The sequence below is a fragment of the Cottoperca gobio genome, chromosome 11 (genome assembly GCF_900634415.1).
Source record: "Cottoperca gobio chromosome 11, fCotGob3.1, whole genome shotgun sequence".
Classification (NCBI taxonomy): domain Eukaryota; kingdom Metazoa; phylum Chordata; class Actinopteri; order Perciformes; family Bovichtidae; genus Cottoperca; species Cottoperca gobio.
In genome coordinates this window covers 19010169-19033824 of record NC_041365.1, presented here as the reverse complement: position 1 = coordinate 19033824, position 23656 = coordinate 19010169, and the positions used below count along the sequence as shown (strand labels likewise).

The window sequence follows — 23656 nt, the reverse complement described above, 5'->3', positions numbered from 1 at the left end:
CAAAATCTGAAAATGAAATGAAGGAGGCATGCTCTCAAATAGCAAAACGCCCTCTTGAATAAAGATAGTAAAAAAGCTTCATAGCATGCGCTATTAAAGTCCAAGGGTTTATAAATGAATTCAAATAGATTAATGTATCATTGCTGTGAATGGTCTCAGGCGGGGGGCCGGACTAAGAATGGTTCAAAAACGACTTCATGAAAAAAAAAAAAGGGAAAGGAGAGACCCTGCCCGGAGGAAGCCCGGGGCCCCCGTCTGGAGCCAGGCCCAGAGGGAGGGCCCGAGAGCGAGCGCCTGGTGGCCGGGTTTGCCACGGAGCCCGGTCGTGCACAGCCCGAAGAAGCTACGTGGTGCCTCCCATCAATCCATCCATCCATCCTGTGGGCCCACCACTCATGGGAAAAACCGCTGTGGTCGGGTGCGCTGTCACACGGGTTCACCCCGGTGGACAAGAGGGTCGCCTCCCTACGCCTTCGGGTTATGGGGGGGGAAAACTATGCCTATGCCCCAAACCGCAGTTCGGAGTATTTGGCCTTCTTGGAGACCCTGAATGGAGCCCTGCAGGGGGCTTATATTTACTTATGTTAAAATATATGTATTTATGTTTGTTTAATATAAGAAAACAAACGGTTACAGCAGGATACAAGAAGTGAGGAGACGGGTTACTGGGAACAAAGTAATCCAATTAACAAATCAATTAATCCGGCCACTCATAGTAACAAGAGAATGACCGTTCTCCAGCCCATCGTTTACAATTGTTCACTCCCTTTCACAAAAACACAGCGCTGTGCAAGCCAGAGATGCCACTTTGCATTTGCAGCACTTCGTGCCACCGTTGATGCACCTGCACGCTTACAAGACGAGCTCAGAGAACACAGGAATCTACATCTTTATCACAAAATGCACAATTGTTCCGGTTTATAGACACCAGTGTCAATGATGAAGACAAAGCCCTAAAATACAAACATGAACTATTCATCTGTGTTTCATTGTGATATCTAAAGTCATCTGATGCCAAGGCAAGCAACATTACTCACCTGATCGACACCGACAAAGCTCTGACATCTCTGCACATTTACTGTACAATTTGCACTCATTTTCATTTTTTCCTTGTACAGATATATAATGCAACTACATTTGTAGTTTAGGGTCGAACTTCTCAGGACCACAGATACTGAGGATAAAGTCATCTTCAAATGAGAATGAAGCCATTTTTATGATACGAGGTTATGATATGAGAATAATATCATAATATTCAAGAAAATGGTTGCAAAGATCACCAAACTTCCTATGATTACATTGGGTAGCTACTATTCTGCTTGCAAATGACTTTTGACCACTGTTTACTCCGATGGAAAATGAGTATTTTCTCATAATATTTTAGATTAATACTTGAAAAATGAAATATAATTGTTTTTAATTTAAATTCAAAGTTTGTCATGATATTTTTTTCTTTGTAACAATGTTACTTCGTTCATCGTTTTCTGACTTTTCTCAGAGTATTCTGACTTTGACTTTGCGACATTACAACTTTATTCTGATAATATCTCATTTTCTTTGCAACTCAATTGTTGATTCTTTTTTTCCTTCATGTGGCCCCAATAACCTGTGGTACCCCATGCTATAATGCTCAGACTGCTTTAACCCATAGTACATTACATTTATGTTCCTGTGGCCCAGTCAGGTGTGGTTTCAGTGTTCAGTACTCTGACACATCATTAGTGTCTCAGGTCTCCAAGAGCAAAGGGAATATTTTAGCATGAGGTGACTCAAGTAGCTCACAGTGCCTCAAACCATGTGCCATGGAGGGTCCACAGTCTGGAGGGTTTTCCATTCTTACCAACTACAGCAGGTGATGTCACACTCTACAGCAGGAGAGGAGGAATCATTCACTGCAGTCAGCAGCTGTTGTCCTTTCAGGCCATGTTTACAATGGGATGTTACCACAATAGTGTGGAAACTGCCATGCTTCAGGTAGTGTGTACAGATCCTGTTCTGGACCTGGCCTCTGTGGCACAGGACTGCACGATTAGGAGTGTTCTATAGAGAAAGCTTGGTGTGTGTTGGGGAATCGCTGGGCGTTGTAGTCTGCATAGTCTCTCACTCGCTCTTTGATGTCACTCTTTACCTGGCAGGAGGACAGACAGAGAGACAGCAGGTTATACTGCCTACTATTGTAAAGCAGCTTTGAGGTCTTGAAAAGCGCTATATAAATTCTATTTATTATTATTATTATTATTATTATTATTATTACTATAAAGTGGGTTCAGAAAGTATTCAGACCCCTTCAATCTTTACACATCTTGGTATGTTACGGCATTATGCTAAAATTGTTTAAATGAATTGTTCCCCTCATTAATCTACACTCGATGCCCCATAATGACGAAGTGATAACAGAATTTTAGAAATGTTCGCAAATGTATTAAAAATAAGAAACTGAAATTTCACATGTACATAAGTATTCAGACCCTTTACTCAGGACTTAGTTTAAACACCTTTTTCAGCAATAACAGCCTCAAGTCTTCTTGGGTATGATGTAACAAGCTTTGCACATCTGGATTTGGGGATTTTCTTCCATTCTTCTCTGCAGATCCTCTCAGGTTGGAAGGGGACCGCTGATGGACGGCCATTTTCAGGTCTCTCCATAGATGTTCAATCGAGTTCATGTCCGGGCTCTGGTTGGGCCACTCAAGGACATTCACAGAGTTCTCCCGAAGCCACTCCTGTGTTATCTTGGCCGTGTGCTGAGGATCGTTGTCCTGTTGGAAGGTGAAATGTCGCCCCAGTCTGAGGTCCAGAGCGCTCTGGAGCAGGTTTTCATTCAGTATCTCCCTGTACTTTGCTCCATTCAGCTTTCCGTCTCCCAGTCCCTGCCACTGAAACCCCCCCACACAGCATGATGCTTCCACCACCATGCTTCACCGTTGGGATGGTATTGCACAGGTGATGAGCAGTGCATGCTTTCCTCCAGACGTGACGTTTAGAATTGAGGCCAAACAGTTAAATCTTAGTTTGATCAGACCAGAGAATCTTGTTTCTCACAGTCTGAGTCCTCCAAGCAGCTTTCATGTGTTTTGCACTGAGCAGTGGCTTCCGTCTGGCCACTCTGCCATACAGCCCAGATCCATGGAGTGCTGTAGTGATGGTTGTCCTTCTGGAAGGTTCTCCCATCTCCACAGAGGATCTCGGGAGCTCGGTCAGAGTGACCATGGGGTTCTTGGTCACCTCTCTTACCAAGGCCCTTCTCCCCGATTGCTCAGTTTGGACGGGAAGCCAGTTCTAGGAAGAGTCTTAGTTGTTCCAAACTTCTTCCATGTCAGAGTGATGGAGGCCATGGTGTTCTTGGGAACCTTTAATGCAGAGCTTCATTTCAAGTGTCACTGCACAGGGTCTGAATACTTCTGTACATGTGAAATTTCAGTTTCTTATTTTTAATACATTTGTAAAAAATTCTAAAATTCTGTTATCACTTTGTCATTATGGGGTATCCGGTGTAGATTGATGAGGGAAAAACATTATTTAAACAATTTTAGCATAACGTTGTATAATACCAAAATGTGTAAAAATTGAAGGGGTCGGAATACTTTCAGATTCAAACATCTTCATTTCCGCTCCCTCTTCTTCATGTGTGAAAAACTAAATGCTTTATTTGACTGTTAACGCAAAGTGTGAATCTGGAGTAACAAATCATGAGTGCTGCTGATCATGGTTTACACTCTCCATTCATTTAAAAAATAATCTTGCAGAATGCACCGCTAACTTCATCAAAACCCATCAACCCTTAATCTGAGTTTAAAGCTAGGTGATGATGAACACGATCACTTAAGATGACTAATAATCATGCTAACCTGAATTAGTGCATTACCTGTTTGGTGTATGCTTCCTGAAGCTCGGGCCTCTCCAGCTCCCCCTGCAGGCTCTCTGGGGCAGTGACAGGCAGGGCTCCTGCTGCACGAGCTGCTCGACTCACTGCGTCCGACAGGGACAGGTGTGGTCCTTCACACTGTGTCGTCTTAAGATGGAAACACTGCTGTTACTCTCCTGAAAACACACTTTTAAAAAGGAACTTTTTGAAAACCCTCACTCAAACTGCACTGCTCACCTTCCTCCTCTTGGCCGGCATACTGTGCAGGTAGGCGTCAGACAGCGGAGGCTGGGCTTTGATCTTCCTCTGAGACAGCATGTCATGTCTGATGATGGGAACCCATTCCTGACCAAGACATTGTCATACAGACAAAATCCAAATGACTCATGATCACTTTGCTAATATATGCCACTAATTTACAATATATGCTTGGCAAGGCATGTTTATTTCCATCACACTTTTCAACAATAAGGCAATTCCAAGCGCTTTATGTCAGACATAAATACACTTGAAGGCAAGGTGTAAAAGGTAATAGAAAAAAGAGGCCCGAGAATGGACCCACTTTGTTCGGAACACATTCTGCAAAAAAGGATTCAAATCAGTTTAGTGCTGCTAAAATCAATCACAACATCTTACTAACTTTTCCAGTTAGTAAGATGTTGTGTTGGACCTAATTACAGGTAGGGTCAGGTTAAAGGTCTTATATTAACAGGTCGGATCAACAGGTTAGTTCTACTCCTGAGCTTTGTGAATGCCGGTTTGCAAACCCAGACCTTTGTAGGAATAGAGGGACTGCTTCATAGCCATGAAAAAACAAAAACACCCTTTAATTCCATGTCATCCTGAAAAAAAACCTCTTTTCTTACGGCTGGAACAGCTGCTGTCCATGGTTCCTCCCGTCCTGTTGGGGCTCCAGCAGCACACTGAGTGCCCCCTGATGAGGCAGTGTTGTCTCCAGGAGACGCTCGCCTCTCTCTGCTGCCACCTGATGAAACCACGGCCTCCTCTGCTGTGTTGGCTGGAGCCGGAGACAAACTCTCCTCCATCTGACAGAGAGGGGTTGAGTGATCACATTTATACTGATGTGGTCTGACTTGGTGAATCTAACAGAGAGAAAAGGTCAGCCAACATTTTAAGGGTACAGTGTCGTGCTGCATGGGGCCAAGGTGGTGTGTGTCACTGCGTGTGTCACTGCGTGTGTCACTGCGTGTGTCACTGCATATATCACTGCGTGTGTCACTGCGTGTGTCACTGCGTGTGTCACTTGCGTGTGTCACTGTGTGTGTCACTGCGTATATCACTGCGTGTGTCACTGTGTATGTCACTGTGTGTATCACTGCGTGTGTCACTGCGTGTATCACTGCGTGTGTCACTGCGTGTGTCACTGCGTATGTCACTGTGTGTATCACTGTGTATATCACTGCGTGTGTCACTGCGTGTGTCACTGCGTGTGTCACTGCGTATGTCACTGTGTGTATCACTGCGTGTGTGTCACTGCGTATATCACTGCGTGTGTCACTGCGTGTGTCACTGCGTGTGTCACTGCGTGTGTCACTGCGTGTGTCACTGTGTATATCACTGCGTGTGTCACTGCATATATCACTTGCGTGTGTCACTGCGTGTGTCACTGCGTATATCACTGCATATATCACTGCGTGTGTCACTGTGTATATCACTGCGTGTGTCACTGTGTGTGTCACTGCGTGTGTCACTGTGTATATCACTGCGTGTGTCACTGCATATATCACTTGCGTGTGTCACTGCGTGTGTCACTGCGTGTGTCACTGTGTGTGTCACTGCGTGTGTCACTGTGTATATCACTGCGTGTGTCACTGCATATATCACTTGCGTGTGTCACTGCATATATCACTGCGTGTGTCACTGTGTATATCACTGCGTGTGTCACTGCGTATATCACTGCGTGTGTCACTGCGTGTGTCACTGCGTATATCACTGCGTGTGTCACTGCGTATATCACTGCGTGTGTCACTGTGTCTATCACTGCGTGTGTCACTGCGTGTGTCACTGCGTGTGTCACTGTGTATATCACTGCGTGTGTCACTGCGTGTGTCACTGCATATATCACTGCGTATATCACTTGCGTGTGTCACTGCGTATATCACTGCGTGTGTCACTGCGTGTGTCACTGCGTGTGTCACTGCATATATCACTGCGTGTGTCACTGCATATATCACTGCATGTGTCACTGCATATATCACTGCGTGTGTCACTGCATATATCACTGCGTGTGTCACTGCATATATCACTGCATATATCACTGCATATATCACTGCGTGTATCACTGCGTGTATCACTGCGTGTATCACTGCGTATATCACTGCGTGTGTCACTGCATATATCACTGCGTGTGTCACTGCATATATCACTGCGTGTATCACTGCATATATCACTGCATATATCACTGCGTGTGTCACTGCGTATATCACTGCGTGTGTCACTGCGTATATCACTGCATATATCACTGCGTGTGTCACTGCGTATATCACTGCGTGTGTCACTGCGTATATCACTGCGTGTGTCACTGCGTATATCACTGCGTGTGTCACTGCATATATCACTGCGTGTGTCACTGTGTATATCACTGCGTGTGTCACTGCATATATCACTGCATATATCACTGCATATATCACTGCGTGTGTCACTGCGTGTGTCACTGCGTGTGTCACTGTGTATGTCACTGCGTGTGTCACTGCGTATATCACTGCGTATATCACTGCGTGTGTCACTGCGTGTGTCACTGCGTGTGTCACTGCGTATATCACTGCGTGTGTCACTGTGTATATCACTGCGTGTGTCACTGTGTATATCACTGCGTGTGTCACTGCGTGTGTCACTGTGTATATCACTGCGTGTGTCACTGTGTATATCACTGCGTGTGTCACTGCGTGTGTCACTGTGTATATCACTGCGTGTGTCACTGCGTGTGTCACTGTGTATATCACTGCGTGTGTCACTGTGTATATCACTGCGTGTGTCACTGTGTATATCACTGCGTGTGTCACTGTGTATATCACTGCGTGTGTCACTGCGTATATCACTGCGTGTGTCACTGCGTATATCACTGCGTGTGTCACTGTGTATATCACTGCGTGTGTCACTGTGTATATCACTGCGTGTGTCACTGTGTATATCACTGGGTATATCACTGCGTGTGTCACTGTGTATATCACTGCGTGTGTCACTGTGTATATCACTGCGTGTGTGTCACTGTGTATATCACTGCGTGTGTCACTGTGTATATCACTGCGTGTGTCACTGCGTATATCACTGCGTGTGTCACTGTGTATATCACTGCTTGTGTCACTGCGTATATCACTGCGTGTGTCACTGTGTATATCACTGCGTGTGTCACTGCGTGTGCCACTGCGTGTGAGTCACTGTGTATATCACTGCGTGTGTCACTGCGTGTGTGTCACTGTGTATATCACTGCGTGTGAGTCACTGTGTATATCACTGCGTGTGTCACTGTGTGTGAGTCACTGTGTATATCACTGCGTGTGCGTCACTGTGTATATCACTGCGTGTGCCACTGCGTGTGTGTCACTGTGTATATCACTGCGTGTGAGTCACTGTGTATATCACTGCGTGTGTCACTGTGTATATCACTGCGTGTGTCACTGCGTATATCACTGCGTGTGTCACTGCGTATATCACTGCGTGTGTCACTGCGTATATCACTGCGTGTGTCACTGTGTATATCACTGCGTGTGTCACTGCGTGTGCCACTGCGTATATCACTGCGTGTGCCACTGCGTATATCACTGCGTGTGTCACTGCGTATATCACTGCGTGTGTCACTGCGTGTGTCACTGCGTATATCACTGCGTGTGTCACTGCGTATATCACTGCGTATATCACTGCGTGTGTCACTGCGTATATCACTGCGTGTGTCACTGCGTATATCACTGCGTGTGTCACTGCGTGTGTCACTGCGTATATCACTGCGTGTGTCACTGCGTATGTATATCACTGCGTGTGTCACTGTGTATATCACTGCGTGTGTCACTGTGTATATCACTGCGTGTGTCACTGCGTATATCACTGCGTGTGTCACTGAGTATATCACTGCGTGTGTCACTGTGTATATCACTGCGTGTGTCACTGTGTATATCACTGCGTGTGTCACTGACAACAAAAGCACTTTCCAGCTGTTTTAGAAACTGACTTAAACTTGTCTTGTCTTTTTTATTTTATATATATACTATATATTTTCAAAGGTGTATATCTTCAGGTGGAACCAATGGAGCTGAGAACCACATAAACACTCAGAAACAATAGTTAGTTTGGGTCTGCACATGGGATTTGTTGATGATTACAAGCAATATAGAATAACATCAGACTGATCCTTGAAGAAAAAGTATTGACTGGCAGAAATCCTTCATCTGTTGAAAGAAAAGTGAGAAAGAACCAAACTCACCTCCACACTTGGACTATCTGATGGCTGTTCCCCCCCAGCCATCTGTCCTCTGGTTCAACTGCCCCTGGAATTACGTTGCAATTTTCATTTGGAACTCTTCACTGAATCTAAGCCTGAATACTGAAACCTTGGCTTTAAACAAAGTTGAACACTGCTGTGCATATTCATTTTGATACTTTTGATCCTAACTTGATTCATTTGAGGCAGCTGGAGATATTTCTGCAGAAACGACCATTGCCTGTGTGCAGTGTCCAGCTACAGCAGGTGTTTGGGTCCGCTCACTAATGACTATCACCTGTGTATATATGATGTAGCACTGGATTTGGTCCTCAGTAACTGGGTTGTGCTCGAGAATGACATGCAGCCTCATAGACATCATACTGGTCAGCCAGTTGACCAGGCTGGCTGACTTCTGCAGACATCCTTCTCCACACACACACACACACACACACACACACACACACACACACACACACACACACACACACACTAGCTGTTGACGAGCTATATCACATGAGTAAGTGAGCTGTGGTTATAAATAATGTATACTAACAATGCGGTGGTTGATGACAGCGGTCAGAGATCTCTGCTCTCCTCCGAGGCAGTACAGGTTCAGAGCCAGACACTCAAACAGGCCCTGAGTGAACAGCAACAGCAGGCGGGGGCCAAACGTGTGATCTGCAAGAAGGAAAACAAAACAGAAAACCTCTCACACCTCCTCATTTTCACATGTCCTGACATGTGAGGAGCTGTGTGTCTACAGGAGGAGAGATATGGTGCTCAATGATCTCATTACAAGACACTCTTTGACAAAAAGGAAAAGATGGATCTTCACCAAACGTGCCAGCTTCCCAAGCTAAAGTCAAGACCAGAAAATATGATGAGGCCTTCACCAGTACACCGGTGTGTAACGAGGAGAGACCACAGTGTGTTGTGTGTCGGGAGATACTAGCTTGCGACAGTTCTTCAGGAAAAAACTCAGAAATGGTCGCAGCAGTCACTTTACTGAAGCTGCATCTGTGCCTTCACACGCTCACTCTCCTCATAGAAAGTTGCTATAGAGTTGCTCAGTGTAAGAAGCCGCACACTACAGCATTAATACTTCGCTCTGCTATCGATATGGTTTCCACAATGATTGATGAACAGCCAGCGAGCTAAAGTTCCTCTGTCAATAATACTACGGCGAGGCTCATTAATGATGTAAAGGACATAGAGGAGCAGCGTAATGACAAGTGACGAGACAGCCGCCGCTCTGCAGGTGGATGAAGCGACTGTAACAAGACTGTTCACTGATATCATACGTCACATTCATTGATGCCGATGACTTGATGTGGTGATTAAAGGTGTCATGTTTGCAAAGCTTGGGAAGAAGATGGATGGACTGTGAAGGTGGAGGAGCTTCCTTTATAAGGAGAGCATGTGTTCTTCTAAACAAGGACTGTCAAATTGTCAAAAATGTGATTTGGTTTTTGCTGAAATGGTATCTTTTATCAAGCCATCTATGAACATCTCTAACGGGACCCCGCGCCCCCCCTGAAATTCAAGGTGGTTTTTTTATATTCACAACTTTTCACATTCAACAGGTGGTCTTTTATTAAATAAACTAAACACTTATGTTATTTATCTAATTTATGTGCACGTTTCAGTGTTTACTGCGTTGCTTTGTGCATTCTCGCCACTGCTCCGCGAAGGGCGGCGCTCTGCTCCTGACACACACACACACACACACACACACACACACACACACACACACACACACACACACACACACACACACACACACACACACACACACACACACACACACACACACACACACACACACACACACAAAAGAGAGGAGAGAACTACAAAAATCTGCGTCACGGATGCTTTTAATAACTCTTGGCTCTACATTACACAGAGGCTGATCATGGTAGTTGCAATTTGTTAAAGATACCATATAGAAAACTCAAAGGGTGGAGACAGACTGAAACAGCTACAATGAGAATCATTCTGGATATGTATATTAAAAGCATTAAATTAAATACACAGGTTTAAATGGGGACCTGGACTTTCTTCTTTTTCTGTAACGTTTGTTTTTTAGGCATCTGGGTCCTTTGACAAACGTCCTGTGCCGTCTCGCCTGTGTGTGTTGTAAACGTTATGTTTATTGCTGCTCTGACCTGACATTGTGAGATGTTTTGATGTGTAGTTCCCTCTGCTGGACATGTTCTGTGATGTGAATTTACCCATTTACACTCATCATGTGACTGACTTGTTCATACAGATCATGTGACTACTTACAGACATGTATTTAAAAACAAATCGCCTTTTTAAATCGCCGCCCTCTTGAGTGCCTCATATTTCTTCAACAACTCTAAACTAGTAAGATCCCCAAACTGAAGAGCACCAGAGGGACATATGTTTCACTCACAAGCCCCCCATGCAGAATGTTTTGGGACAATTTTCATATTGGGGCGTATTTCCCAGGTGTAAATCTGAATCAAATCAAATCAAATTTATTTATATAGCCCAATATCACAAATGACACATTAGTCTCAGTGTGCTTTACAGACTGTACAGGATACGACACCCTCGCATCGCACAAGGAACAACCTCCTAAAAGAAACCCCAAAATTAAAGGGGGAAATGTTAGAAACCTCAGGGAGAGACTGAGGAGGGATCCCTCTCCCAGGACGGCTCTCAGTCACAACTAGTTGAAGGGCCCCCTCTATACTTACACCCTTGGCCTTGAGCTTTCACAGGGTGATACCTTGACAACAGCCATCAGTGGCTGAAGGTGTTAACTAGGTTAGTGAGTTGATCAGTTAACGGTGGTGTTGGGTGATCAGCCTCTGACTGAACTCACCGTTGTGGTGCAGGATGTGTGAGGCCATCTGTGTGAACTGCTGTCTGAGGAAAGATAGGTTGGTCTGAACGATGTCCACTCCCACTCGCACTGTCACTGTGGCCTGAACACAACACACACACACACTTCATACCCAGCACACAGCACAGCACATTACATGGACTGTAGTGGTCTGCATGAGCTTTGTGTGTCCTTACAAAACTCTCAGCTATGTACTCCTCCAATCCATTGATGAGGTCCTCAGCTGCTGTCTGCGGAGAGGATAATGTGTGAATGTACAGTGCACCACACCGTCAATATGAGACCTGAGAAAGTCATGTACTCATGTAAGGACAGTTAGCAAGCAGGTGGCACATCATGGTGCATGCCACAGGATGAAATACTGGATATTAAAACTTAATAATAATAATAAATTGTATGTATAAAGCGCCTTTCAAAGCTAAAAGCAATCTCAGTCTTTTGTCAAAGACTCAACTGTTTTCCAAAAGCTAAATCAAATACATGTGCTTTCTTGTGTCCCAGCCAACGCTATGTAGTATCATGAACAGAACTTACAGCTATGTTAGCATCAGTGGGCTCTCTGCCCTGCAGGTAGTGTTCAGTGAAGAAGTCAGTGAGCTGGGGCTGGATGCGGCTCAGAGGCTGAGCGTTCCCATGAAGCAGCAGCACCATGTCCACCATGGAGAAGCTCTGACACACCAGGGACAGCAGGTCACCAAAGAACCCTGTCGGGATCAGAGCTGGTAAATGGTGTGAGCTTCATTCAGGATTCCTTCTACCAACGTATGGCATGATGACAGTGACTAAAAGCTGCAGTTACACAGTCTGCTGTTTCATCACTCACCCACAGCGTCTCCAGAGCCAGGAGTGAACAGGTTGCTGGTCTGAGACAGTCTCTGGATGAACTGAGCGATGCTCTCCCCGGTGCCCTGCTGTGCCCCGAGAGAGCTCATCATGGTGGACAGCACTCCCTGCACAATACCAGTGAACAGCTCCGGGCTCAGATAGTTTCCACCTGCATTGCTGCCGGCCTGTGGGGGGGCCGGACTGGTGGCCTGAGGGGGAATCGGGGCACCAGGACCACTGGCAGCTGGCTGCTGAGAAAAACAAACACTTTTAATGGACAAACTCAACATGTTCATGGCTCTGAGCTGCTGCAAACAAACATTAACATGTAACTGCATGTACAGATAGTAAGATATAAACACTGCAACCAATCATTTATTTATTTATTATATTTGAGTCAATGAGCAGCAGACGTTTGCTAAACCATCACCCAGCCAACTCTAAGAGCAGAGCTCCCTGTGAACCAAGATCCTCTCACAGAGTACAACTGAGACAGACTTCTGGCACATCTGCTTGAATTCTAACAATCAGCAGAGACTTCATGAAGAAAAAACTAAAGCAGGTGGCAGGTAGGTCATTTAGTTTCACTTTTCACTGGGACATTGATGCACACTTCATTATAGTCCTTCTGTCAGTTTGATCCCTTTTCATGAGCCTATATCTTAACTATATTATATCCTCAATTCCAGTTATTGTTCTTGTTATTATAATTTATTTAAACTGGTCTTAACATTAACTTATAGACACCTCAAACCAGTTCAGCAAATGTGCCCCCAGTCATGTGAACAGGACAGTACTACCCTCAAATTTAAATAATGTTTGCAAAGAGAGAGCAAGTATGCACGTTTAAATTATTAAACACATTAAAAAATTAAAACGAGGTTATGGAAAAATCGTTCCAAATCGCACATTACTTGATAAGGAAGGTGTGTAGATAAAGTCAGCAGGGGGAGAAATAGGGAGACATGCAACAAAGGTCCCCGGCTGAGCTGAAGCGGGGAAGCTGCAGCTCTATGGTACGCATCTCTGCCACCACCAAGACTCCTGAAAGTGCAGAACAACCACGATCGTGAGAGAACTGTTGATATATGGTATGTATTGAGTTTGTACTGTGTAGCCTCTTAGTACATGTTTCTATATTTTGTGTTCTGTATTATAAGGATGTAAGGTTTTCAAAGCGCTACAGCCTTCATAACATTGATTCTTTATGTTGTGCCTGTGAAAACTCTGGACAAGTTCAAATCACTCAATGCAACATTTTCTGGCCCTCGAGGCAGAGGAGCCACCATATGGAACCATATTCTGCTTTTCTGTAGCACTAGGAACTCACCGGTGTGAAGTCCGACAGGCCTTGGAAGAAGCTGGGCACCCCCGGCAGAGTCACAGTGATGGAGGGAGCTGGTCCAGATCCGGGACCCCCCCGGCCCAGCTGCTCCTCCCAGCAGTGAGCCCAAAAGCTGGGCCAGATTTCCCTCAGGGCTGCCCTCTGCTGGTTGGCCTATGGAGGTAGTATTGGTGGTGTGGGTGGATGTCTGTCCGGAGGTGTTGGCAGAGGGAGGGGGAGGAGACGTGGTGGAAGAATCAGACAAGGAGGAGGTAGAGAAGGAGGACGAAGAGGACGTGGATACAGGATCACCTGGAGGAGTTGCAAAAACAGAACAAAATAAGTGCAGCACTTTTGAAGCCATACTGATATTCAGAGTTTGAAGAATGTATCAGCCCAGAGTTGTTCCTTTAATAAAGAACACAACATAAACTAACAGTGCTGAGAGGATCCCTTAAAGGAGGGTGTTTCTTTGTGACCAAGATGTATAATAAGTGGGACATTTTACTTGTCACTGTTGGTGGACAGACTGATGGAGATGATGGTATGACTTCTCTGCACTGTAGTGTTGATGAGTATATTGTCCTCTAGCTCTAAAATTAAGTAGTTTAACTCTTGATTTTAGTAAGCATCGCTTCGGTTATTATTTTGTGGTAATACAGAACAGACATTACAAAATCTATCTGCATATCTACATTACGGAATAATAATGACTCCATGTGACGGTGATGGAAGTCTCTGCAAGCTGTCATGTTGTTCGCTACTCTGCCTGTAAAGAAGAGCGGACACTCACCTGGCTGTCCCGGCATCAGGAGCTGTCCGACCATACCACTGATCATCTGTGTGAGGGAGGGGGGGGGCAGGGCAGTGGCCTGCTTATGGAGGGAGGCAGAGATTACAAGCAGATACACACAAATTGCACAACAGTTTATTAATCATGTATTTATCATTACACTGTAGGAACACTTATAAATAAAATCTTGTTTAAGTTTCAGAAATGTAAAAATGTGCTGCTTTTCCTTGTCCATGTCTTCTTTGACTGCCATCACTGGGATCTGCTCGGACGAATACGTCTCATTTATACACTGAAGATGATAAAGGCCTCTGTTTTACAATACATTTCTCTAAAAGGAGCTTTTTCTCACACTCTTCAGCAGAAATCTCCACTTCAGTAGCACTTACATACACCAAACTTTCCACTTTCATTCCTCTCTATATTCTGAAGCTTTGTGCAGAGGGCTTTGTGCACATGTCACTCACAGCTGATGTTATACACGCTACACTAACCTACATGCAGGAGATGCACTAAGTTCTGTGTGTTGACAGGATTTTGTGATTTATGGAGTGATTCAAAGACAGATCCAGAATCTGTACAAACCTTTGATATGTGAACAACATGAAACACTTTGAACCTGCTTTATTCCATTTATATAAATGAGCACATATTTGATAAGATTGCATATTTAAACATACATTCATCATCAGCCGTAGACAGAGCTAATGCTCTATGCCACTCTGTTACCTGTCCTGGCTGCTGACCAGCTGTGGGTACTGTGGCCCTCAGGTTGATGGTGGTTCCCCTGGTTCCCACAGGCTGAGGAATGCGGGGGTTGAAGGATGGTCTGGTGATGACAACCCTTGCCTGAGCAGGGTGGGGGGGCTGTGGGGAAGCAGTTCCCTCCGTGCTGAGTGTTGATCCAGGGAGAGACACCATCTGTGCTGGCTGACCTGCTGAGGCTGCAGCGGCCTGGTGGGAGACCTGGTGCACAATGGCCTGCATGAACTCAGGGGGCAGTCCTGGAAGGTGGGCAGGGGGCAGTCCTGGGAGGTGGGCAGGGGGCAGTCCTGGGAGGTGGGCAGGGGGCAGTCCTGCATACAGAGAGATTTTTCCTGAAAAACAGATCTTTGAGTGTGTTCACTTAAAGATCTTTTGACCCAAAGTGTCCTAAAATAATAATTTACTGCAACTGTAAGGAAGAGGCAGCTATTACCATAGCAACAAACTACCCAATCACAGAGCAGCACTCACCAGGCTGTCCAGTACCTGCAGTATTTGGCTGTCCTGGAACCTGAGACCCAGCAGCTGACTCGCCTGTTCAACACAACAAGAGCAGAAATCCATCAGCTTCACAGGAGGGATGGTGGTGAGACAGGGTGGTGAGACAGGGTGGTGAGACAGGGTGGTGAGACAGGCCGGTTAGACAGGGTGGTGAGACAGGCCGGTTAAACAGGGTGGTGAGACAGGCCGGTTAGACAGGGTGGTGAGACAGGCTGGTTAGACAGGGTGGTGAGACAGGCCGGTTAAACAGGGCGGTGAGACAGGCCGGTTAGACAGGGTGGTGAGACAGGCTGGTTAGACAGGGCGGTGAGACAGGGTGGTTAGACAGGGTGGTGAGACAGGCTGGTTAAACAGGGTGGTGAGACAGGCTGGTTAGACAGGGCGGTGAGACAGGGTGGTTAGACAGGGTGGTGAGACAGGCTGGTTAGACAGGGCGGTGAGACAGGCCGGTTAGACAGGGCGGTGAGACAGGGTGGTTAGACAGGGCGGTGAGACAGGGTGGTGAGACAGGCCGGTTAGACAGGGTGGTGAGACAGGCCGGTTAGACAGGGTGGTGAGACAGGCTGGTGAGGCAGGGCGGTGAGACAGGCCGGTTAGACAGGGCGGTGAGACAGGCTGCTGAGGCAGGGTGGTGAGACGGCTGGTTAGACAGGGTGGGTGACGCACAGGCTGGTAGACAGGCGGTTAGACAGGGCGGTGAGACAGGGTGGTTAGACAGGGCGGTGAGACAGGGTGGTGAGACAGGGTGGTTAGATAAATGTGCACAATAACTTAAAAACAAATGTATTAATAAGGATACATTCATAAAGGGCAATACAAATATATATATTTTTTTTATTTGGTTATGTATTTCTTTAATTGTTTTACTTAATTTATTTATGTGCGCTGGTAATTTTCCACAAAAGTGCACATTTATTTACATATTAATTGCCATAATAATAATAATATATCTTTTTTGCAGATGATCTGTGCTCAGTTCATTCTTTCATATGTCGGACTGACCAGGATGGAGTACTTTCATACACGTCTCACGCCCCATCAGTCAATGACATCCACAATTCCCATTGAAATGTATGGGATGCTGGCTGTTTCAGATTAATCACCATGGTCACCATGTCACCATGGCCATACCATCAATGTTCATCTGCATTATGACGACAGGTTCCATGGTCTGGTGGGTGATACGGATTACACGGGGTCCTCCCTGTCCTTGTTGATGACCTGTAGCCGGCTGATCTGATTGGCCAGTGCCATGAGAGGGCTGGCGTTGTCCTTCAGCTGCCTGTCTCCCATTAGATGTCATGGTCACTGTTGTCCCTAAGTTTATCTGACGGAGAAAGACATATTTACTTCAAGGTCCAGTATAACTTGTAAACGACTGACATCGTAATGCAAAGTACTGTTTGTACAAAGTTACCTAAAGGCTTCTGATATATTCCATCTCAAGTCAATTTAATGTTGACATTTCAGGCCCACATTTTGGCCACCACACCAATTTTTTTTATCTTGGGGAAAGTTGCTCTGATCATGAGAGAAGCATTTTGACATGTAAATACCGTCTGTGCTCAGGAGAGTGGACTCCATCGCGTGATCGTACCTCAAAGACCGCATCTACAGGGTAACTTGGAGAGGATCTGTGTCAGAACCCTGTGGCTCTGTCATTCACTCTCATGGCTTCTCCTGCCACAGCTACGCAGATGGCACTCAACTGATTCTGTCTTTTCCCAGATCTGAAACCCAGGTGGAGGCACGGACCTCAGCTTGTCTGGCTGATATCTCTCGGTGGATGTCAGCACATAACTAAAACTCAACCTCAACAAGACCGCACTTGGCGACGCTGGTTTTGGTCCAGAACTCCCTCCCAAAACCCACCTTTTTCGACTGCACCTTGGCCAATAAAAAAAAAATGTTTATATATATATATGTATATATGTATGTATGTATGTATGTATGTATGTATGTATGTATGTATGTATGTATGTATGTATGTATGTATGTATGTATGTATATATATATATATATATATATATATATATATATATATATATATATATATATATATATATATATATATATATATATATATATATATATATATATATATATATATATATATATATTATATATATATATATATATATATATATATATATATATATATATATATATATATATATACTGATGGAGGACTGTTTCGTTGGGGAGAGTGTGCAGCGGCACCGGGAGAAGCAGCTTCAGTTAGCAGCTGTTCTTCTCCTCCCTCTGTACTGAGGCAGACTGCAGCTACAGTGACTCACTATCACCTCTAGAGGAACAAGTGTTTTGTCAGGGAAGGACTCACATGCTGGCGCGGCCGTGAATTAAAGTTATTCTGTTATCACTGTATCTCTTAACACAATAGTTTTTCTCCACAGCTGACAGAAGAGATTCATTATTCCACACAGAAGATCAGAGTGGGGAAGACCTACTGGAATGGGAATGTGTGGCAGACCAGCCTGGAGCAGGACCGGGTGCGTGTAGTGGGCCATTGGACGAACCACTGACAGGTGACGTGGAGGGGAGGTCGCCAGGTTACAGCGTAGGTCACCGAGGACAACTAAGCTGTTGCCAAGGAGATGCAGAGCCTCTCCGACCAGGTTGAGAATGCACTGATCCTCCTCTCTTTCCTGAGTCTGTGAAAACAGACAGAATCTGTTATTAAACAGATTTAACATTAGAGGAAAGGTTATGAAGTCATTCAAAACTAAAGTGTCTTGGGAGCATGCGTGTGCCCAGTACATTTCATGGCAAGCTGCCTGTTAGATTTTTTTTATTTCATGTGTGTAAGGGAAGATTTTGTAATAACAACGGAGAAAAGGTTGAGAGTTCATCAAATTAATCCGGCATCACCCTCTGATGATCAGGAATTTCAAAAGCAAATGTCATGGTTAGAGCCGGTCAAAGAGCCCGTGGGTCTAGTTTTTTATCATTACTATTATTACTAGCAGATAATATTTCAATTTGTTTCAACAGCTTAACAAACATCAGCATCTTTATTTTTTATACTGTGTACATTAGTAAATCCACTGTGTAAAGTTACTTCACTGCTTAATGCACATTTCTAATGGCAACGTGTTATTTAAATCTATTAATGCTCAGAATGTAGTATAACGTTTTGTAGAATTTATTCAATAGCCCAAATGTTTTAGACAAAGTGGAAATATGTCTCACATCAAACTATATTCTTATCGATGGGACAGGACTTTCAGCCTCACATGTGACTGAATGTGTGTACTGCTGAAAGACAGACTCTTCTCTCCCTGACGATGTTATTCATGACATAGACTTCCTTCATTCATCAGAAAGGTTTATTATTAATTTATTATATAATTATTAATCTTCTTCAGACAAATGTATGCCATCAAAATAAACTAAATGCTTTAATCACAAAAGGGCTTTAAAGCAGGATTAAGCATTATTAGGTTCTAAATGCATTCTTTTCATTCAAGGTAATAATAGTGAATTTAAATGTTTGGTTTGCTAATATTTTTATGTGTTACATTGTGATTATTCTTAAACACTCAAACTGCATTTCAGTGTACAACAGTTGATGAAGGTGTTCCAGCATGAGCATCAGTAAACAAGAGGTCATATTGCCATGTATATTATATATGTTCTGTTGTTGTCTGCCTCATGTGGGGGCACTTCCTCCTTACGTTGTTGTTATAGTCTGCTAAGGTGGCTGCAACGAGAATGGATTGGGTCCTCTCTATGAAGGGACGTAACCTCTCCTCCACCCTCCTGACCTCAAAGAGAACCTCCACAAACTCTGCTGGACTCGGGTGACTGAGGACAAACAGAGGACAGGAGGAGTCAGCACTTCAAAGGCCTGCTGATGAACACTGTGTTTTTCAATGATATCAGTGATACCTATGATTAGAAACATAATGTTATGATGTCTGGTTTAGGGCTGTGATCGAAAAATCACGGCAGCTAGCAGCTAATGGTGCTAACAGTGTAAACAACAGCAACAGTGTTGACAGAGTTAACGGTGTTAACCTGGGGGGAACCGGAGGGTGGCCGTTACGCCTTGGTTGGAAACATGGACTGTATATAAGAAGTGGACGTTGACACCATGACGTCACCCATTGGTTTGTGGACTACGGTTTTGAAGCCTCAAGTTTGGCATTTTGGCAGTCGCAATCTTGGATTTTGAGGGTGGAGCAAAGTACAACCAAAAGTGGAACAAGACATTTCTAGGCGCCCAAAATGTTACAAATAACTTTTATGAACTGAAAACACAGCGTGAAAGGGTTAAAGTTGTAACACCCAAACCAAACAACATTGTGGTTACCACCTGTCAATCACAAGGTAGACCAGCCCGAAAGCATAGGCTGCTTTATTGTCTATTTTCCTCTAAATGGGACCATCATTGACTGACTGCTCATCATGCTGTATGAAGAAAGCTGAGAACATAAACTCATTAGTTTGCTGAGATAATAAATGTGTGAAGTCATTTTCTCATAGACATTCAATCGGACTACTTTATACAAACAGGAGTCGCCCCCTGCTGGATATTAGAGAGAATTGAATGCACTTCTGTATTGGACGGTGTTACCAGCAGTAACTGCTGAATGAGCGCAGAAAAAAATCTCGCTTAAAATAATCAATATGTCCTTCTGAAACAAATTTAAGATTTTAAAATCAAAACGGTCATCAAAATCTGGCCTCTGAAAATCCTTCATCTGCTTTGTGTGTGCTGACATGAAAAGTGACCACATGTCTTTTCTCTCCAGGGCCTGATAAATGCAACTTGTTCTGCATATTAATTGTTAAAAAATTTAAATTAAATACTACTAAATGTAAAATGACGGGTAATAATAGATTACTACGGAACTTTTATAACCCTGTCAGTCAAAGTGACAGCAACCCCTGTAACGGACAGATACTTCCTAAATCAATGTAACACTGAGAGAGGACAACACACTTCTGTAGTCCATTAACAAGGATGTCATGACGGACTGAACTAATATTGAGAGTTTCTTGTCATCCATATTCATTCTCAGCTCATTAACAGCTGTAACTAGCACGGCCTCAAATAGTTTTCTTATTTCCTTTGGAATTGATGGAAAATACCTCAATGAATCCACGACACAACTGAAAGAGAATACTCCAACAACTGTAATAGTCAGTTTTCTTTTTGTTACACCTCACATTAACATACAATCTGTATCTGGATAAGGAAAAAGCCATGTTAATGCAAGGTTTAAATACACACAGAACACCAGCTGATCAGATCTTAGCCACATTCTAAGGAAAAGACCTGCCCAGCGGTCATCTTGCTCTGCCTCCTGCTAGCTTAAGCTCCCTGGCATACACTACAAGTAGTAGTAGTAGCTAGCTAGCAAGTGCTTCCTCGCAAAAAAGGGATTTAACAATAAATCAAGATAAAAAGAATGGCTTTTAATACCACGTCTAAATGAAAAGACCCACAGATCGTATGTCATTATTCAGATAATGTATCCATACACGGATCCCATGTTATTATCAAGTATTATTGGGTCCATTCAGTTCACAACTCTGACTTACTTGGGCCCAGTGTTGGCTGGTCCCTCCGTCTGTGTGGAGGTGGAGGATGATGGAGCAGGAGGAGAGCTGGTGTCCATGAGTTGTGATGCTCCAGCTGCTCTAACAAAGGAGGAGGGCAGTGGGGAGGAAGAGGACTGAGGTACCTCTGGCTGTGAATGGGAGCTGCTGTCACTGGACACTCCCTACAACACATGAACACATCACAATAACACACATGCATACTCAGTACTGTGTGCACTGTCGGCTCAGGGAAGTGATGCATATAATGAGCCCGTAAGCTCCAGGAGAAACTTGCACAGCTCCTGTAAGGGGTTCTTTCTTCTCATCTCGTTTTGGAGAGAGACTTGGTGTATTCTTTTAACCCTTAGAATGCCTTTTTGCAACCAAAATTGCTCATCTTCTTCTCAAAGTCATAACTTACTCAAATGGAACATACTAAATAGAAAGAACAAGAAAGACACAAGAGTAACAAAACACATGAAAGTTAACTTGATGATGTCATTTCGGAGGAGCCTAACGTGTGTTCACTGTACCTCCAGCCTGTGGATGAGAGAGCAAGCGTCTCTGAGCAGGTTCTCAGCCAGCTGCAACCTCATCCTGGGCTCACTCTGCACTGACTGCTCCAAGTTGATCTGCACATCCACCGTGCCATTGCTCTATACATGCAAACATCAGTCAGCTTTACAGGAGGAGTAGACTAGAGGCCTAAAAAGATTGATGAAATGATGGCTGGTCAACAATGAGCCTTTACCCCAGAGCTGGTGCTGACCCTGGCATTCCTCCTAGCTTCACCGACTCCAGCCATCATCTGCTGAACAGACATCTACAAAAGAAATTCCAGCTGTCACAAAGCATGACATCCTTCTTCCCTTCAGAAAAAATATAGTGAAGCTTCAGGTGGTTTCATCCCCACCTGTATCTGCTGAGGGTCCAAGATGTTGACGGGCAGGTTGAAGGTCCCCAGCATCACGTAGCTGTTGCGGTCGTTTGGTGCACCCTGGGAGGAGGTAGAGGCATGGCTGCTGCTTGCTCCCTCTGCCCCCCCGGTGGAAACGCCTGCACCCCCAGAACCAGGCATGGTGGCTTGAGGTGGGGCACGCTCCACCAGGTGGATTACCTTCCCATCTACATCTGATGGAGAAACAAAGGGATGGACTTCAGTGTAAAAACATTAAATGTCTCCTTTTTCTCAAGTATGACCATTTTGCTATTTTCTATTTCGGGAATGAGCTTTGCGTTGTAATGTGGAAGATGTGTTGTTGTATTTTATTGCTCAGAGCGTTTACACATTGATATGTTTCAGAGTTGTTGTTGCGAGTTGAGAGAGACAGACAGACAGACAGACAGACAGACAGACAGACAGACAGACAGACAGACAGAGAGAGAGAGAGAGAGAGAGAGAGAGAGAGAGAGAGAGAGAGAGAGAGAGAGAGAGAGAGAGAGAGAGAGAAGTCAGAGCAGAGCCAAATGTACAGTCAAGTTGTTATGTAGTAGCAGGTTTTAGTTTCTCTCTGAATAAGTGCAGCATTGAAACAGGCTGTTGTAATCACTACTACATTCATTACATTAGGTCGGCCTACACAACAACAATAATATATATATATATACATACAGTATAATATATACAATATAATATATACAATATATAACATTTGAACACATATACATATACATATATATATATATATAAAACACATCCACGGAGTGTGCAGCCTGCAGGTTAGCAGGCTCCATGTACTCACTGTATCCAGTTAGCGTCTTGTCGTCCTGCAGCACTCTGCCTTGGTAGATGAGCCTCTGCTTGTCCACTGGAATCTCCACTGAGGATGCTATGTGTTCCTTGAACTGTTTCACTGTCAGCTAGGGGGAAACACACAATACACTACCTGTCATTGAAACGGGAGGGGGGGTAAAGCAGTATTTAGATCAGGCTAAGAGCATTACCTCGCCTTTGACCTTGTAGCCCCTGCTCTGGGAGTCCAGAGTCTTCACAGTGACTTCAATCATGGACTCAGCCATATTTCCGAATGTCTGAAATAATAAAGTTAGAGCCGTACATTAAGCGTTAGGCAGCTAATATTTACTATTGTGCATTAGGGATTCATTTTAATATTGGAAATGGGGGAAAGAGGAACATTATCCACCATCTAATACATGTGGTTAAATAACGCTAACAGCACCTAGGTAACAGGCAGCTCCAGTGCCTTGTTATTGTTATTAGCGTGTTAGCCAAACAGCTAACGTTAGCTAATCCCAGTTACCGGGAGGATATAACACTGCTAACTAGCTTCTCCCCTGGGGAGATCGTTGTACACGTTTAACAGAAGTCTTGCTTTTAATTTAAACTAAACTGAACAAAAATCTGAGGAATTCTATTTTAAAGGAAACTCCAGCTCAGAGTGTGAGCGCATTCAGTTTGACCCGTTGGCTAACTACATTATTTTCCCAAATTAAACAGGGCCCTGAACGCAACGTCCGTCGAAGGACCCCTATGACGTAGAGAGAGGCGTCTGCTTCATGCCTGAGCGCTTTTGTGTTATCGTAGCTTTGACAAAGTGTATAGTTCGTTTTAAACTTTTTGTGTTGAACGTGCTCGGTATTTCTACTTTTACCTCCATATCTGTTTATATATCTAGAAAAGTAAACAAATAAACTGCTTATTATTATTATTATTATTATTATTATTATTATTATTATTATTATTA

General features: G+C 44.2%; 1 protein-coding gene across 1 annotated transcript; it reads right to left on the bottom strand.

Annotated features, from left to right (window-relative positions):
• Nucleotides 1–594: 594 nt before the first annotated feature.
• LOC115015813 (large proline-rich protein BAG6-like) lies at nucleotides 595–23406 on the bottom strand. Its single transcript, XM_029443385.1, is given in 24 exon segments — nucleotides 595–2128; nucleotides 3866–4012; nucleotides 4103–4210; nucleotides 4732–4911; nucleotides 8599–8729; nucleotides 8853–8981; nucleotides 11155–11257; nucleotides 11352–11405; nucleotides 11710–11879; nucleotides 11999–12248; nucleotides 13331–13429; nucleotides 13431–13636; nucleotides 14118–14196; nucleotides 14847–15193; nucleotides 15354–15416; nucleotides 16515–16710; nucleotides 17852–18055; nucleotides 19079–19208; nucleotides 20952–21133; nucleotides 21485–21607; nucleotides 21703–21774; nucleotides 21865–22082; nucleotides 22694–22811; nucleotides 22896–23406. Coding segments are annotated over 24 exon segments (3483 nt in total). The 5' UTR covers nucleotides 22971–23406; the 3' UTR covers nucleotides 595–2029.
• Nucleotides 23407–23656: the final 250 nt, after the last annotated feature.